Source organism: Acyrthosiphon pisum, chromosome A2 (genome assembly GCF_005508785.2).
Source record: "Acyrthosiphon pisum isolate AL4f chromosome A2, pea_aphid_22Mar2018_4r6ur, whole genome shotgun sequence".
NCBI lineage: Eukaryota > Metazoa > Arthropoda > Insecta > Hemiptera > Aphididae > Acyrthosiphon > Acyrthosiphon pisum.
This window is the reverse complement of record NC_042495.1, coordinates 90,211,764-90,228,018: the sequence shown is the minus strand read 5'-3', so window position 1 is coordinate 90,228,018 and position 16,255 is coordinate 90,211,764. Positions and strand designations below refer to the sequence as shown.

Here is a 16,255-nt window from a genome sequence, read left to right as displayed (position 1 = left end):
GGCCACCCGGAGCAACGCGAACCGGCGGTGCGTGATCCGCCAAGTTCGAGCGTAGGCAACAGACAAAACCACGGCAATAAGCCAGCGGCGGCAACGGCAGTAAACCAACGACGACTTAATAATACATAAAAACGCGTCGGCCGTACACGCGGGTATGGTCGCCAAAACACAGCGCAAGGCGACGAGCAAACGCAACGACGCGTCGGGCCCGACCGCCTGGACAAGACAAGACACGGCTAGCGGCACAGCCTATGGCGGCGAACGGCCCTGCGCTGGACGGCCGAGGAGGGGGTAAGCCACCTCGTGAGCTTCGGCATCCGAGGCGCAGCTTTGGGGACCTATGCCGAAACTACGGTGGCACGAAAGCGCGTCCGTGTTCGAGCAGTATTTATGTACTAACACTATATGGTAATGCGTTTTTGGTAATTGTTCATGTTTTTTTATTCAAAACTCAATGTTGGCTCGATTACTACCTGAATATTTAAAAATAAGTGCCAATATTGACCTTTTTATAGTATCAACTCAAGAGTTCAAAACAAAATGTTTTAAATATCCCATCACTGATTAAATTTAAATAAAATTATATAATTTAATTTGACAGGTCTTAAAATTGCTTACCGTTGGTTTCTGTTTTTGAAAATAAATTGAGTGATTTCAATTGAAAACGAATCTTTTCAATTTTTCTAATTTTTCAGGACTGCTCTTTTATGTTTCTCTAATTTTTAAATGATTTAGATAATATGAAAACACCATTGAAAAATACGTAAAAAATGATAAATCAAGTTTGTGATTCAAGTTTTCTTCATAAAATGTCTACAGTAAATTTTTAACTTCAAAGAAACTGATTTTGGACAAAACTTATCTTTTCCAGGAATACGTCTCTCTTTATGAATAAAAAACTAGAAGAAGCGCCTTTTGGAAAAAAAAAACAAATCAATTTATATCCATCATAATAAATTCCTGACAAATATTTTCCTGAATTAATAATTGTTCCTAACAAAAATTAAGCACCACCGTTGACACCGGCCATGTTTGTGTAATACATATTATTATTTTTTAGAAATGTGTGTATAATTTATACATATTTTATATTCATGATCTTGATTTTTTTTTTTCATAAATTTAAGAGAGTCTTAGCGTTCTTATATCAACGTTATACCGGTATACCTTTTAGATTCTGAGCGGAGCGAGGGAGCTATTGTTTTTACAATGGTGTTTATTTTTTATTTTTTTATTTTTTTATTTTTATATCCTGTATACAAAATTTCTTCCAGAATGAGTGTTTCGATTTCAACATATAGTACCTTATCTCTTAGCAAATTGGATCAGATGGTACTTTAGAGGTCATTTTTCAATTTTCTCAATAGTTATTTAATGCCACTGTGGAAAAACCACCGAAAAATTACGAAAAAAACGCTAAAAATGGGATTTTAATTTCTAACGCGTTGTTTATCACCATAGAAACGAATAAAAATTATAATATTTTAATATTAATTCAACTTGCATGATAAAATAAATAATAACGAAATATAAAATATCCAGACTGACAAACCGTCTCCGCTCAGAATCGTTTTTCTTATACAATGATATTATATCATTGAATTCAAATCGAATACAACCATTATACAATGACCCACTTGTAATCTACTGTACAGCAGAACGACATCCACTAACCTACTTTTTTTTTTATACATATTGAAGTCTTTTTGAAGTTTGATCGTACACAAGTAATAAAAAAAAATGTCCTTAACGACCCTCAGGTGCATGGTATATATTATATAAAACAAAAATTAATGATATATTATTTATTTTATTGCTTATAATTTACACCTATTAATAATTTTAAATTCCAATACAAAAATAATGTTGCTTATTAGTTATTACATTTAAGTATTTAATTAATGATTTGTAATGTAAACGTATAAATAAATAATAGAAGATCAAATGTCCAATCATCCATTTATTGCTGATAAATTTATTTTTACAATATAATAAATAGTTAAATAATAATTAACTACAATTTATCCAAGGAAAAATGTAATGTTTTATCCTTTTAACTTAAAAAAATGGCTAAGTTATAACGAAAAAAATATGGTTAGTACGAGGATAAAAAGTGGTTAACAAAATTCAGTGGAGAGAAATATATAATATAATTTTAAGTTGCTATAGTTAGAGATGAGGTGGATTTAATAATCTCTCAGACTTTTAGAGGATAAAATACAATTAGATCAATAAAGAATAATGATAATAATTACACTAACTTAAAAAGTGTTTAGCTATAATCAATATTATTATTATATACACAAAAAATTAAAAGAGTAAGTAGTAGTGAGTAAAGTAATTAGCTAAAACAACTTCATTTAGTTTTTTTTAATCAGTAAATAATATTATGAATTTTTCTATGGATATTTAATCTTGATCTTATAGCAAATGTTTTATTACAGATATCACACTTGTGTGGTTTCAACCCAGTATGATTTCTCATGTGAATATTAAAAGTTGCTTGATGACGAATTCTTTTATTACATATATCACATTTAAAAGGCTTATTGCCGGTATGAATTCTCATATGAATATCCATGGTAAATTTTTGAGCAAATTTTTTCGAACAGATTTTACATTTGTAAAATTTTTCTCCTGTATGACCTAAAATATGAGTAATCAATTGTGGTTTTTGATGAAATGATTGATCACATATATCACATTTAAAAGGGGTTTCTCCGGTGTGTATTCTCATATGTAATTTCAAATTGAATGCTGATGTATATGAATTATTACAAACATTACATTTATGATGCTTAAATTTACCATGAAAACTAATAATATGGGTTCTGACACTGGATTTTTGAGTAAATGTTTTTGAACACATGTGACATTCAAAAGGTTTATATCCTGTATGAGATTTTTTATGTACAACCAAAATTGCCTTTAAAACAAATACTTTATTACATATGTCACATTTATAGGGTTTTTTACCAGTATGAAAATATTTGTTATGAATTTTTAATCCCGATAAGTTCGAACAACTATAATCACACATTTTGCATTCAAAAGGCTTTTCTCCCGTATGAGTTCTCATGTGTGAAGTCAATGCAGTAGATACAGTGAATGATCTATTGCAAACATCACATTTGTAAGGCTTTTCGCCAGTATGTATCCTTGTATGCACTTTTAAATGTATTGCTTGAGTAAATGCTTTAGCACAGATATTACATTTATGAGGCTTGTTGGCTGAATGAATACCCATATGTTTTTTTAAAATTGATGCGATTGGGAATGTTTTATTACACACGATACATCTGTGAGGATTTTCGCCTTTATGCTTCATCATATGGTATTGTAGAGTGGTTGAACTAGTTAATGATTTATGACAGATGGTACATTTATATGGTTTTTCTCTTGTATGGACTGATAAATGTGATTTTAGTTGGGTTTTATTGCAGAACGTCTTGTAACACTCATTACATTTGTGAGGTTTTAATCCTGTATGGCTCATCATATGTGTTACCAAACTTCCTTTAATATTAAACCTTTTACTACAAATTGCACATTCATAAGGCTTTTCACCAGTGTGAATTCTTGAGTGCACTTTCAAATGGCTCTGATCAGTAAATGTTTTATTACAGACAGTACATTTATACGGCTTTTCTTTAGTATGCAACCATTTGTGTCTTTTCAAATGTGAATTGTTATAAAATGAATTATTACAAATGTTGCAAGCGAATGGCTTTTCTCTTTTACTTTTATGAATCATTTCATGTCTTTTCAAATGTCCTTTTGTATTGAATGTCTTATTACAGACATTACATTTATGAGGTTCAACTACGGTATGTTTTCTCATATGATCGTTAAAAGGTGCTTTAAAAAAAAATTTTTGATAACAGATATCACACTCATATGGCATATTTCCAGTATGAATCCTCATATGAATTTTCACATATCCTTTCCGGCAAAATTGTTTATTGCAAACACTGCATTTGAGAGAATTGTCTCGTGTATGATTTAAAATATGAGTAATCAATTGAGGTTTTTCATGAAACAGTTTCTTACATATATCACATGTAAAAGTGGGTTTTTTACTATATATTCTCATATGTTTCCTCATACTTAATTTATCTGTAAATACTTCACAACACAATTTGCATGTCAACATGTTTTTCTTTAAGTTAAAGGTCTTTTCCGAATTCATATGTGTAATGAGACTTGAAGAGTGGTTTTTGGTAAGAACTGTACTATCAAATTCAAAAATATCAATAACATCTGTTTCAATTTTTATTTCAGCATCATTTATCGTATTTAATTTTTCTTCAGTTTCACGAACAATCCTAAAATATAAAATATAATTATAATATTAGTAATATGTCATTATTTGTCAGGTCATAACATTTATAAATTTATTGAATTATTTTCTCGTCCAGAGAAAAAGGATAGATACTATTTTGACAATATCCACTAAAATATTAATATTTTTGTTCACATATCTATATGTTTATAAAATACATTTATATTTGTATAATATGCTCAGCTATTATATCCAACTAATATATAATTATTTGTTATATTTAAGTTTGCGTAACGTGGAGACTTATCTATTCATGTGAGTCCTGGTTTCAAATATAGTTAGAGCGTTTGGACCCATGTTAAACTGAGACCCCAATGTTCAACATATTATTACATTTGAAACAACAAGCACGGAAACGCACCATAATATTATTGTGTTCTTAAGGGGATTGGTGGCGATCTGGCGATCAATATTATTTTAGCCAAAAGTCCAAAACTTACATACCAATATTGCAATGTTTTGTCAATCATATACTGATCAACCTAGTAATGCGATAATACTTAATAATAAAACTGATTTTAATTCATTATATAGGCTACTTAATCAGTCAACTTTTCTAGTTTCACCATCCAACACCTATAAATTTGGTTTGAATATTTTAAAATTTAAGAATTTTTGAACGTTGATAATTTGGAATTAAAATCAGAAATCTTAAAATGTGGACAGTTCGATCCCAAGTAGATATTATAAAAAATTCAGATTGGTTTTTTGAAATATTATTGTATTATTAGGTCGATTGGTAGGATGGACAAAAAGTACATACAGATGAACATGTACTGTTTACCATTAACGCGCACAAAGCCGAGGTGGTGACTTGTACATTCGTGTGTGGGTGCAATCCACTATAACTTTTACATTACAGTCACGCACATTAATGGTTAGGGCTGTAAATTTGTAGGAAATTGCATTTTTTTTTGGTATTTACAAGCAAAAAAATTAAATTTTTATGAGTGTTTGAAGTTCATATTTTTATAACCTTGGATATTCACTCGATTACTCATGTAGCGATTTTCTTATTTTGTTGTAATTCAAAAACGAATAACCGTAGACTCTTGAAATTTATATCATGTTTATTTTATAAATTTCTATACTTGATAAAATTTTCAAAATATTTTTACTTTTTTGAGCTGTTTACGAACAATTTCAAATTTCTATGAATATCAATTAGGTTTTATTTGTTAGGCCAAAAAGTGTCAAAATTTAATGGAAGGCTCCTGATATATTGTTACAATATAAGTTAAAAAATACTAAAAAAAAATAGGCACAATTTTTTTTTATAAGTATTTAAAGTTCGAATTTTGATTAAGTTTATCAAATTTAAAATGTAATTACTATTTTGTAGTTAAAAATTTATAAAATGTTCAACTTTTATAGCTAAGGATTAAAAATTCAAAATAATGTTCCATGGAAGTAATAAATTCTGTTCAAAAATCTAAAAAATACATTAACACAGTTTATTTTCATAGTTATTTTAAGTTCAAATTTGGACGAAATTACATATTAAAAAACCCAGAAGAACTATTTTAGTTATTTTGTTATATTTTTATAATATTAATTCAACTTACCGGCTACCATAATGATAACTAATAACAATATAAATATAATATAAAATATCCACATTGACAATCCGTCATCGCTCAGAATCGTTTTTTTGTGTACAATGATATTATATTATTGAATTCAAATTTCATATCATCCATTATACAGTGAACTACTTGAAACCTACAGTACAGCAGAGCGACATTCACTTACCCACCTTTTTTTGCATTTTTAAGGTTTTTTAGTGCATTAAATTCATAGCCCAGCAAATGATGTATGCAATTTAAAAATACAACTTAAAACCTGTCCGCCAGGGGTAGGTAGGAGCGTAATTTAGGTCTGTTACTGCAGCACTGCCATGCAAGACTGAACATTAACGAGTTAAAAATTAAAATTAAGTTAATTAACTTGTTACTTTTTTTAAGACAACACGTTAACTTCAAGTTAATTTTGATCCTAAGAATAATGCACATTTTTTAATGAGTTTTTTACTTTGATGTATCAATCATTTTAAATTTCCCCAGTAATTTTTTTGAGCGTAAAGAAAAACTATCTAATAAACCATATTATGGGTCTGGAATTTTTTATTTTTGAAAATCAGAAAATTTTAACTTTAAACCAAGTTAAGTTACTTTTTTTTTTAAATTGGCTTTTAACTTAACAATTTAGCGATAAAAATAGGAATACTTTTAACTTAACAAGTAAAAAAAATCTTTCACTTGCCCAGCCTTGTTGATATGTTTGAAATTGAATATAAATAATAAATATTATTCAATATTATGTACTTTATTTTGTACAATTTTGTAAACCTCCCTGGACACGATTTACTCATGTATGTGTTGCGGTAATGTTATTGTAGTACTGCCAATGACCAATTATTATCAACCTAAAATATGGAGTACTAGTTGTTACCTAATACCTACAATAGTATTTATAGTTGTCTTAAGGTTATTAAACCCTTAAAAAATACATTTTTTCTACCTTGTATAAACAAATACATTTAGTCTAAATGACAAATCAATCAATTCAAAATTTATGAACCTATAGACATTATTAAGTGAATAAAGTTTACTTTTCAAAGGAATAATTTATAGTTAGAAGGTAAAAATATAATAACATGCACAGTGATACATTATGCTGGATTTATCCAGTCAAAAAGCTTAAAAATGTAATAAGTAAGTTTTTATTATAGCTAAAATATAAACAATACATACAGGCATTATGGTTATTTTTTATAAGCATTTAATGTTCAAATTTCGTCAAAACCACAGTTAATTAATTTGTAGTTCAAAACTTATAAAATATTAAATGTGTATAGCTAAGGCTAGACAATTAATTAATACAAGGTCTTTCATACAAGTAGTGCTTGAATTGGGAGGGGGGGGGGGGTACAGGGAGGACGGAGCTCCTCTATTATTTTTATTTATTTTTTGCGTACCCCACCTATTTTTTTTTACTTGGACGGGGTTGGGGAAGGGGTTACAAACTAATGCCCAAAATAATTTTTATTAAGATTTGGAGTAGATCTAAATTGTTGTCAAAGATAAAGTTTGGGATGAGTAATTTTGCATATGGAACGCAGCTTATAAATTATTGGATTGAGCTCTTCTACTTAATAATTCCCAATTTAAGCACTGCATACAAGTAGTTCATACTTTTATCGAAAAATTACAGATAATTTTAGGAAAATTGGTAAGCAAATACAATGTTTTTTCAAAAATGAATTCATTGTGGTAAGGCGTATATGAAATGTACGTCTAGCTTACTATAGTTGACAGTTGAAACTTGATAAATATTTTTTTTTAAAAGCAATAATAATACCGTCAATAATGGGAGGGCTTCAGCCCGTTAGCCCCCCTGTATACGCCACTGCACACAACCAATCTCCACTAAATTTCATGCATGCTAACAATGGTATTTAGTACATATCCACGTCTGTATATTATTTGCAAGGTTCTAATGGAAACCAAACTTATAATTGTCAATAATCAATAACTTACCTCTCTTTTCACTTAACATAAACTCCATAATAACGAGACAACATATCAATCTATAATCGACAATGAGTTATTTGAGATTGGTCAGTGCTCACTAACATTAATATAACAATTTATTTCCATTTTATGTAAAAGCTATAAGTTTAGGTACATTCATATTTTATATATTGTAAAAATTATATATAAATATAATTCCATATTGCCAAAAATTGCTTAAAAATGAAAATTTGAACTATTTGACCTGAACTGAATTGGGAACCAAATAAGCTCATCTTAATAAAATACCTTTTTTTAAACAGGAACCAATTTGGCTTGTAGGTTAAGAGCTCAGTAACTAATTCTGTACCAGCCCTAATATTAGGTTTTTTAAAAAATAATGTTATCAAAACCAAAATAGATTCATTAAATAAAATGTCTTATAACATTATAAAGTAAATTCAATCCTTACTCTATTTTTATTGGTTGATCATCATTAATAATTTGGTCTCTATCATCAATAATTTCCTGTTTAATAAATTGGTCACATCTAATCAGTGGAATCGTCAACTTTCTAGAACTTTGTAATATATAATTGTACCTAAAAGAAATTGCAAAAATATTAATTGTTTGGTAGATAACTACTGTTTAAATTGGATAACACATAAATTATAAAAACACATAGTTTAAGAAAATATAATTCTTTCAAAATGCAGGTTAACATTTTGTAATATTACACCGTGTTACACTTATAATGTATTTGCTTACTTGGAATTTATCCCAGAATCATTAATAGTCTGTTCCATACTGTCCTCTTTATTGTTTTTCAATTACTGTGAACATGAATCATTAAAATTAGGTGAATTTTATGTCACTCATCGTTTGGTGGCGGGAAAGAGTAAAGGTTACATTATTAAGTTATTTAAATGGTTATTACGACACGGCTTATGTGAATATACTGTAAAAATGATGTACAGTTACAGAACAACATGTAAAAATTCTGATCTAGAAACTAACAAGGAATTGGCTGTTAATGTTTTGAATGCTATTTTATTGTTGGTATCTTAAGTTTGGGATAGAGTTTCTGAAGTTACAATTCAAAATTGTATTGGGCATGCAAGATTTGTATGTCACCAAAGAGATCTATAGAAAATAATTTGCCAGTAGTAACCATTCCTAATGTTTAACAATATGTTGAAATAGACACTGCATAGTATAATTTGAGGAGCATTAAGTGATAAAGAGAATATCAACACCGCATTGAATAAAGATTACGAATAAGAGATTGGTGGATATGATGAAGAAAATATGGAAGATGATGAAAAAGAAAATTGTATTTCAATAGAAGAATTTTGAACGAAAAAATAATTAAATTTGTTATATTAAATAATTATATGAGTATTAGGTAATGCAAAATTATCAAAAAAATGTATTTGAAAGATAAGCTGAAACAAGTAAAATACGTAACTGAATATTTTAAATTGAATACAAATTTTGTAGGTATCTAATATATATATATATATATGATTTAGAAAATAAGAAAATATTATGTCATAAACCTATCTAAATAAACTTTTTTTTTAATTTTGTTTGTATAAACTTATTTTAAATTGTCCCTTGATAGTGGTTATAAATGAAATCTACTGTATAAAATGTAGAATCGGTATTTAGGATTTTTACTTTTATTTTTTAAAATAAATGTTCACAGTGGAAAAATTGTTTATGGTAATATATTATATTATAAAGAATAGGAATAGGTACATCTCATGTCTCATATATTTATTTAGTAATTTATTTATGTAGTAACCATGCGTTCAACAGTTCCAGTTTTTGTAGTTTTTGTAGTTATTAATTGGATTAGTTAATTAAATTGACCTATTATCAAAGTTTATGGTAAGAAAATTGAGAAAACACAGATAATGTAATTATTACCTTTAATTTTGATAATAGCTAGGTACTTATGTTAATTCAAACTATTATTTAAGGACTTAAGGTAGGTAGGTACTTCACACAATTGGATCTGCTGAGTGCTGAGGGCTGAATACAAATATGTTTGCAAGAACACTTTTTGAAGACGAACAGAACGCAATATGCTGGAGTTGCGTTCTCTTAAGACTTACAGGGTAAACATCAGCACTTACAGGGGCGGACTGGCCAAGTGTTCTAGTGTGCCGTAGCACACCGGGCCGGCTTATATGTGCGGGCCGGGCCGCCGGAGCACTTGAAATTTTGAACATTAGACAATATTACTAATACATCTATTTAAATTTACTTTTAAATACGAAACAGTTTAAAAAACATTGCGATTGGTTGGTACAATGCTACAATAAGTTCATATTCGAACCATAAGTTTATAATAATAATAATAATTTTTTGAGCATATTAGGCATGTTGTACCTATAGTGTATTCCTTAAGCAACAATTTTAAAAATCAGTTTTATCCACAAAAATGTTTAAACACTTCATCTGATTTGGTTGGTACATAGACCGCCAGAAAGTTATTGCTAAACTACAATTATTGAACCATTTGCAAATATTTATGAAAATATTGTAGATTTGTTGAAAAAGGGAACAGATAAAATGTATATAAAGTTTATATTAACAGTAATGACGATAATGTGACGATTCTGAAACCGATGAAGATGATTTTGGTTTAATACGACTATGAATTGTGACTATGAAATAAATGATAAAAACATAGTACCTAAACAAACATCAAAAATATCAAAAGGATTATTTATGACATTTATGATTCTTGGAAAATGTATGATATTATAACCTGTTGGCTATTGACTATTTATAATTTATAACCGAAAAAGTAGGTATTCATAAAGAAGCTGTTATAAAGGGGTTTGGGCCGTTTAGTTATATAGAATATTGGGCTGTTTACCTCCCAGTCCGCCCCTGAGTACTTACCACTCAATTCACAGTGGTAAACAGTTGAAGCTGATATTGTAAGTTGTTTTTGAATATTTGCGTTGGTGCACAATGTTTATCGGTTGCTTTTAGTAGCAAGAAACAATAAGGATAAAAATAATGAAATATTGCAGATCGTGTTTTAATATTAACACTTTACACGTCAGCACGGGAGTACGTCAGTACGAGAGATACTCTTCAATATACATTATGCACGTCATCACGATAAAGAAAAAGTTAGGTTTTTTTTTATCATGATACACATTACACAGCACACGACTAGCATAATGATATATCTATATAAACTATAGTGAGCATGGCTAAGTTATTTAACCATGATAGTGAGAGCCCGAGAGGCGAGTACCGAGTAGGCGACCCCCACAACGGCACAACCTGTTACACCACAATGACTGGCGTCTCAGACGGCGGTCTGGCGGCCGCGTTATCTATTAGTATTATTTATTATCTGTTATTTATCATATTTTATCATTATCTGTAAATGTCTGTGAGCACCATAGACCAGCTTATACTAGTATAAGGTCTATGGTGAGCACGGTCTTATATAAGACCATGTCTGTGAGTGTTACCAATGTGGTTATATACACGATTAAACATAATACATATAATGGTTGCCCAACGAGCATGACATGTTCAATAGTTGTTGTCTTATTACTCTCATGATAAGAACAATTCTGCAGCGCTCTTGACAACAGTGGAATATTTATGTACTATTGTACTATGTTAATATACTATCACGTGACATGATATAAACCATAGATATTAAAGAATGGATAGGCCATGGCTATATTAACAAAATAGAGGGTCATGGGGCCGGAATGGGGAAGAGAGAAAGACTGTTTTTTATCATTGCTTCTCATTCTGACAGAGGTCTTATCATAAATTATATACAATAATTATACATATATCTATTTGTGATAAGACCTCTATAACCTCAACAAATGTTCATGTTCGTTCCCGTAAATGGCCTATCCATTCTTTAATATCTATGATATAAACAACATGTTTTTATATCATGGTCCGTGACATTATCTCATATTAATATTATAGAGAGCGCACTAAGTTAGTTCAACAGCTGATTCTGAAAGTAATTTCAATTGCCATGTGATATTGCTTGCGATATTAATCGTAGTTACGATGTAAAGTAGATCTTCTCTACATCGCACGGATTAATATACATATTAATATATATATTAATTCGTGCTACATCGTGATCGTAGTTATATACGAATAGATATTGGCCCTTAGATTACAGTATGAACTAAGATATATATATCTTAGTTCATGGATTACGGTCACGGTCACGGTCTTAGATAATGATAACTAGCTTATGATAAAGATAATTTTTTATCAATCCTCATCACAGATATGTATAATAACCTAACTAGATACCCGACTCCATATACAACAACATTATTAAATTATGATGCCCGACGCCATTTGCAACTTTGGCAATGTTTACATTTATTCATAATATACATATTTACTTATATATAAATATATATTGAAAATACTATTTTGCCCAAGTTGTAAATGGCTGCCAGTGTCATTGATAAGAAGAAGTCGGGTATCTAGTTATTATACATATTATCTGTGATCCTCATAGACCCTCATAGACTAATTTCTGAAAATTATATATCCTAATCCTACATTCTGAATTCAACCACTGGAGTAGTAAATTTTATTCTTTTAATTATAGAATAGAGATAAGGTAGAAAAAAATGTACTTAACAATAAATTATTTGTTCAATGAATAATATTTATTTAAAATGGAAAAATGCAAGTGCAAACAAATAAATAAATAATTAACAATAATAATAATAATAATAATAATAATAATAATAATAATAACAATAATTAATAAACAAACAAACCAGTTTCCTTCGTCTCCAAAATCAAGTTAGATTCTTATATATATATATATAGATAGATAGTATATATTAGATTAATTGAAATCGAAAATATAATGATTTTTCGTAATAATACTCAAGAACAACAATCTGTATATATAAAAAGACTTGTCCTGGGTAATTCATCATCGCCTAGCCGGAACTGCTGAAGCTATGGATATGAAATATTCAGTAAATGTACTTATTACAATGTATAGGCGCACTAAGAAAAGATTTTTCGAAATTCGCATTTTAAAGAGGTGCTCAAACAGGGATCTCGAGATTCACGATGGAAATTGAACATTTTATTTTTATTTATTTTTTTAATAGTTGCCATTGGTTACAGTCCACAGTAGAAAATAGTACTTATTGGTTTCCATTGGTTATTTGGGCAGATCAGGTACAAGCTAGCACCAAATCAAATTATTGAACATTGCAGCAAGTTACATCCAAAAACAGTTGAACAATCATAATTTTTTTAAGTAGAAATTTTTTACTGGTAACGGAGTGCACGGGTTCAGCTTGGTATGAATGTTTGTGTGTAGATTAGACCTCTGGAAAGAAGATAGATTAATTTAATAAAGACTATAAATTTGGTTTTTTTTATTCATTGGATTTTAGTACGGTTAGGTTAGGTTAGGATTTTGTATTAATTGATTATATTAATCCACTGTAGGTGAAATTAAGTAAAAACGACTAACTTTGTATAACTTTGATACTTTCCCAGACAGCAATTTTTTGTTTTATAATATTATTATAACATTATAACCACGAATAATATTAGTATAACGTTATTATAATACTATTATAATATTATTGTTACAAAATGCAGTCTGGGATTTAGAGTTAAATCATACACTTACGTGTTTGTACGTAAGTGTATGATTTAACTATAATAAGTATTAACTTAATATATATAAATAATTTTAACTTAATAATGAACCTAACGGGGTCCACGATTTACCGCAGGTAGATTGCCCACCTGATAATATACTGCTGCGAACCAGAATTTTTATTCTGGGCCACTGAAAAGTTAAGATACGTTTTGAACACCATACACCGATTATTAAATAACGAATTGAACAAAGTTTGAGTCATACAGAGTTGGTACCTACATTTAACGAGCAACGAAGTGCACAGGATTGGCTATTTTTGATAAAAATATATTTATCATTATTACCGCTAGAAACATTTCAATACGTTTTCATTAACCATTTTTTATATTTACTTGCCGATCACATTAAACGATAAAATTTGAATAAAAAATTATACATATCAACGTCCGGAGGCAAAATAAACAACCAATCACGGGCGAAGCTGTGACTTGTCGGCTAATGTATTTGTGTGTAGATTAAACCTCTGGCAATAAGACAGACTATTTTAGGAATGGTTAATTTTGGTTTTTTTTTATCTACCGTAGGTAGATTGCCTACCTGATAATATACTGCTGTGAATCAGAATTTTTATTCCGGGAAACAGAAAAGTTTTTTTTTTTTTTATTTAAATGCCCTGGGGCTTTATTATTTAAACGACCCAAAGGTCTTTATAAATATGTTTGACAATTATACATATTTTACATACTATGATACAAAATATATATATTACACGTTGATGGAGACACTTCCAATGAAGTGGCTCCTGCCTTAATTTAATATCTTAAACTAAGTCGTATGGTTTCAGACGCTTAAGACGTCTGATATCCTTGGAGTTATCTAATAATTGTATGGCTAGTGTATTGACATGGTGATCTAGCCTCGTCTCGTGCTTGCGAGCAAACCTTTGAATTTCGTCTGCTACTGTAGGCAGCATCATATCACGGTGAATTAAACATCATTTAAAAAAAAAAAGAAAAGTTAAGATACATTTTGAACACCATACACCGAATATTAAATAATGAATTGAAAAAAGTTTAAGTCAAATAGAGTTGGTACATTTAATGGGCAACGAAGTGCACGGGATCAGCTAGTATATTATATAATAGGTCTGCTGAATTTTTTTTTGTCCTTCCTAGTTGTTATAGCATACCTTATAAACAGTTGAAATGGCGCTCCCGAATTAAACAAATATAGTTCAAATTTATTTAATTTTTTTTTGAAACGAAGTTTTTTATGACACGATGCTTTTCTCCAGCCGGGAAAAAACGTTGCTGAGGAAAAACTATAATTTATAATATATTAAACAGTTATTTTGGCCAAAACATCCAATTTTTATTCCATCATACTGATTGATCTAGTAATGCGATAATATTTTTTAAAACTGATTTGAATTCATTATTATGTCTACTTGAGATTGGTCAGTTAACTTTTTTCAATTTCCAGGTTTTTTAATATGTAATTTCATCCAAATATGAACTTAAAATGACTATAAAAATAAACTGTGCTTATGTATTTTTTAGATGTTTTGGTAACAGAAGAAATTACTTACGTGGAATCTTGTTTTAAATTTTCAATCCTTAGATATAAAAGTTGAACATTTTATGAATTTTTAACTACAAAATAATTATTCAAGTTAAAATTTGATACATTTTGTCAAAAATCGATCTTTAAATGCTTATAAAAGAAAATTGTGCGTATATATTTTTAACATTTTTCAACTACTATTGTAACAATATATCAGGAGCCTTGTATTACATTTTTACACTTTTTGGCCCAACAGATAAAACTTTATTGATATTTATAGAAAAAAAACTAAAAAAATTGAAAACTGACAATGTCCGTAAACAGCTCAAAAAGAGTCAAATTATTTTCAAAATTTTATCGTGTATAGAAAATGCTAATATAAACATTCAGCGAAATTTTCAAGTATCTACAATCATTCGTTTTTCAATTACAACAAAATAAGAAAATCGTAACATGAGAAATCGAGTGAATATCAAATGTTGTAAAAATATGAATTTCAAACGCTCATAAAAATTTAATTTGACTTGCTTGTAGACATTTTTTTTATGGAAATAGTAGACAAATTTATGAGGAATATTGTATTAGATTTTCAAATCTTAGATTTAAAAAGAACATTTTTCATGAATTTCTAACTCAAAATAATTTTCAAATTTTCGTGATTTATACGTATTTTGTCAATATTTGAACTTTAGATGCTTATAAAAAAAATTGTGACCATGGATTTTTAATTTTTTTCTTCTGCTATTGAAACAATATACTAGGAGCCTTCTATTAAATTTTCAAGCTTTTTTAACCAACAAATAAAATTTTATCGATATTTATAGAAAAAAAAACTAAAAAAATGGAAACTGAAAATGTCCATAAAGAGCTCAAAATAAGTCAAAATATTTGGAAAATGTTATGGTGTATAGAAAATACTAATATAAACATTCAGTCAAAATTTCATGTATCTACGGTCATTTGTTTAAGAGTTACACCAAAAACCAAAATCAATTTTCTCGAAAACAGATTTTGCGTATAAATTCCCGTTTTTCCTTAATTTTTATTTTATTTTTCACGGCGCTTTTAAAAACTACTTGAACATTTTCACTTTTGACCCCACAAAGTACCAACTAGATTCACTTTCCTATCAGAAAAGATGGCCGTAGCCATTTCCTCCAAAAACGAGATACCGTTTTC

At 28.9% G+C, this 16,255-nt stretch overlaps 1 protein-coding gene across 5 annotated transcripts in view; it reads right to left on the bottom strand.

The window, feature by feature from the left end:
• Positions 1-1,942: 1,942 nt before the first annotated feature.
• The window catches only part of LOC100163795 (zinc finger protein 271), a 15,708-nt gene continuing 1,395 nt past the window's right edge, over positions 1,943-16,255 (bottom strand). The window contains exons 1-5 of one of the 5 annotated variants that reach the window (XM_016803244.2): positions 10,771-11,150; positions 9,787-10,074; positions 8,623-8,687; positions 8,327-8,455; positions 1,943-4,325 (exon numbers count right to left, since the gene is read on the bottom strand). In XM_016803244.2, coding sequence (XP_016658733.1) covers positions 2,375-4,325; positions 8,327-8,455; positions 8,623-8,660 — 2,118 coding nt within the window. In that variant the 5' untranslated portion in view covers positions 8,661-8,687; positions 9,787-10,074; positions 10,771-11,150 and the 3' untranslated portion in view covers positions 1,943-2,374. Of the gene's footprint in view, positions 4,326-8,326; positions 8,456-8,622; positions 8,688-9,786; positions 10,075-10,744; positions 11,151-16,255 lie in introns of those variants that run through there. The other 4 variants (XM_029490763.1, XM_016803246.2, XM_003243494.4 and 1 more) reach the window with 4 other exon arrangements.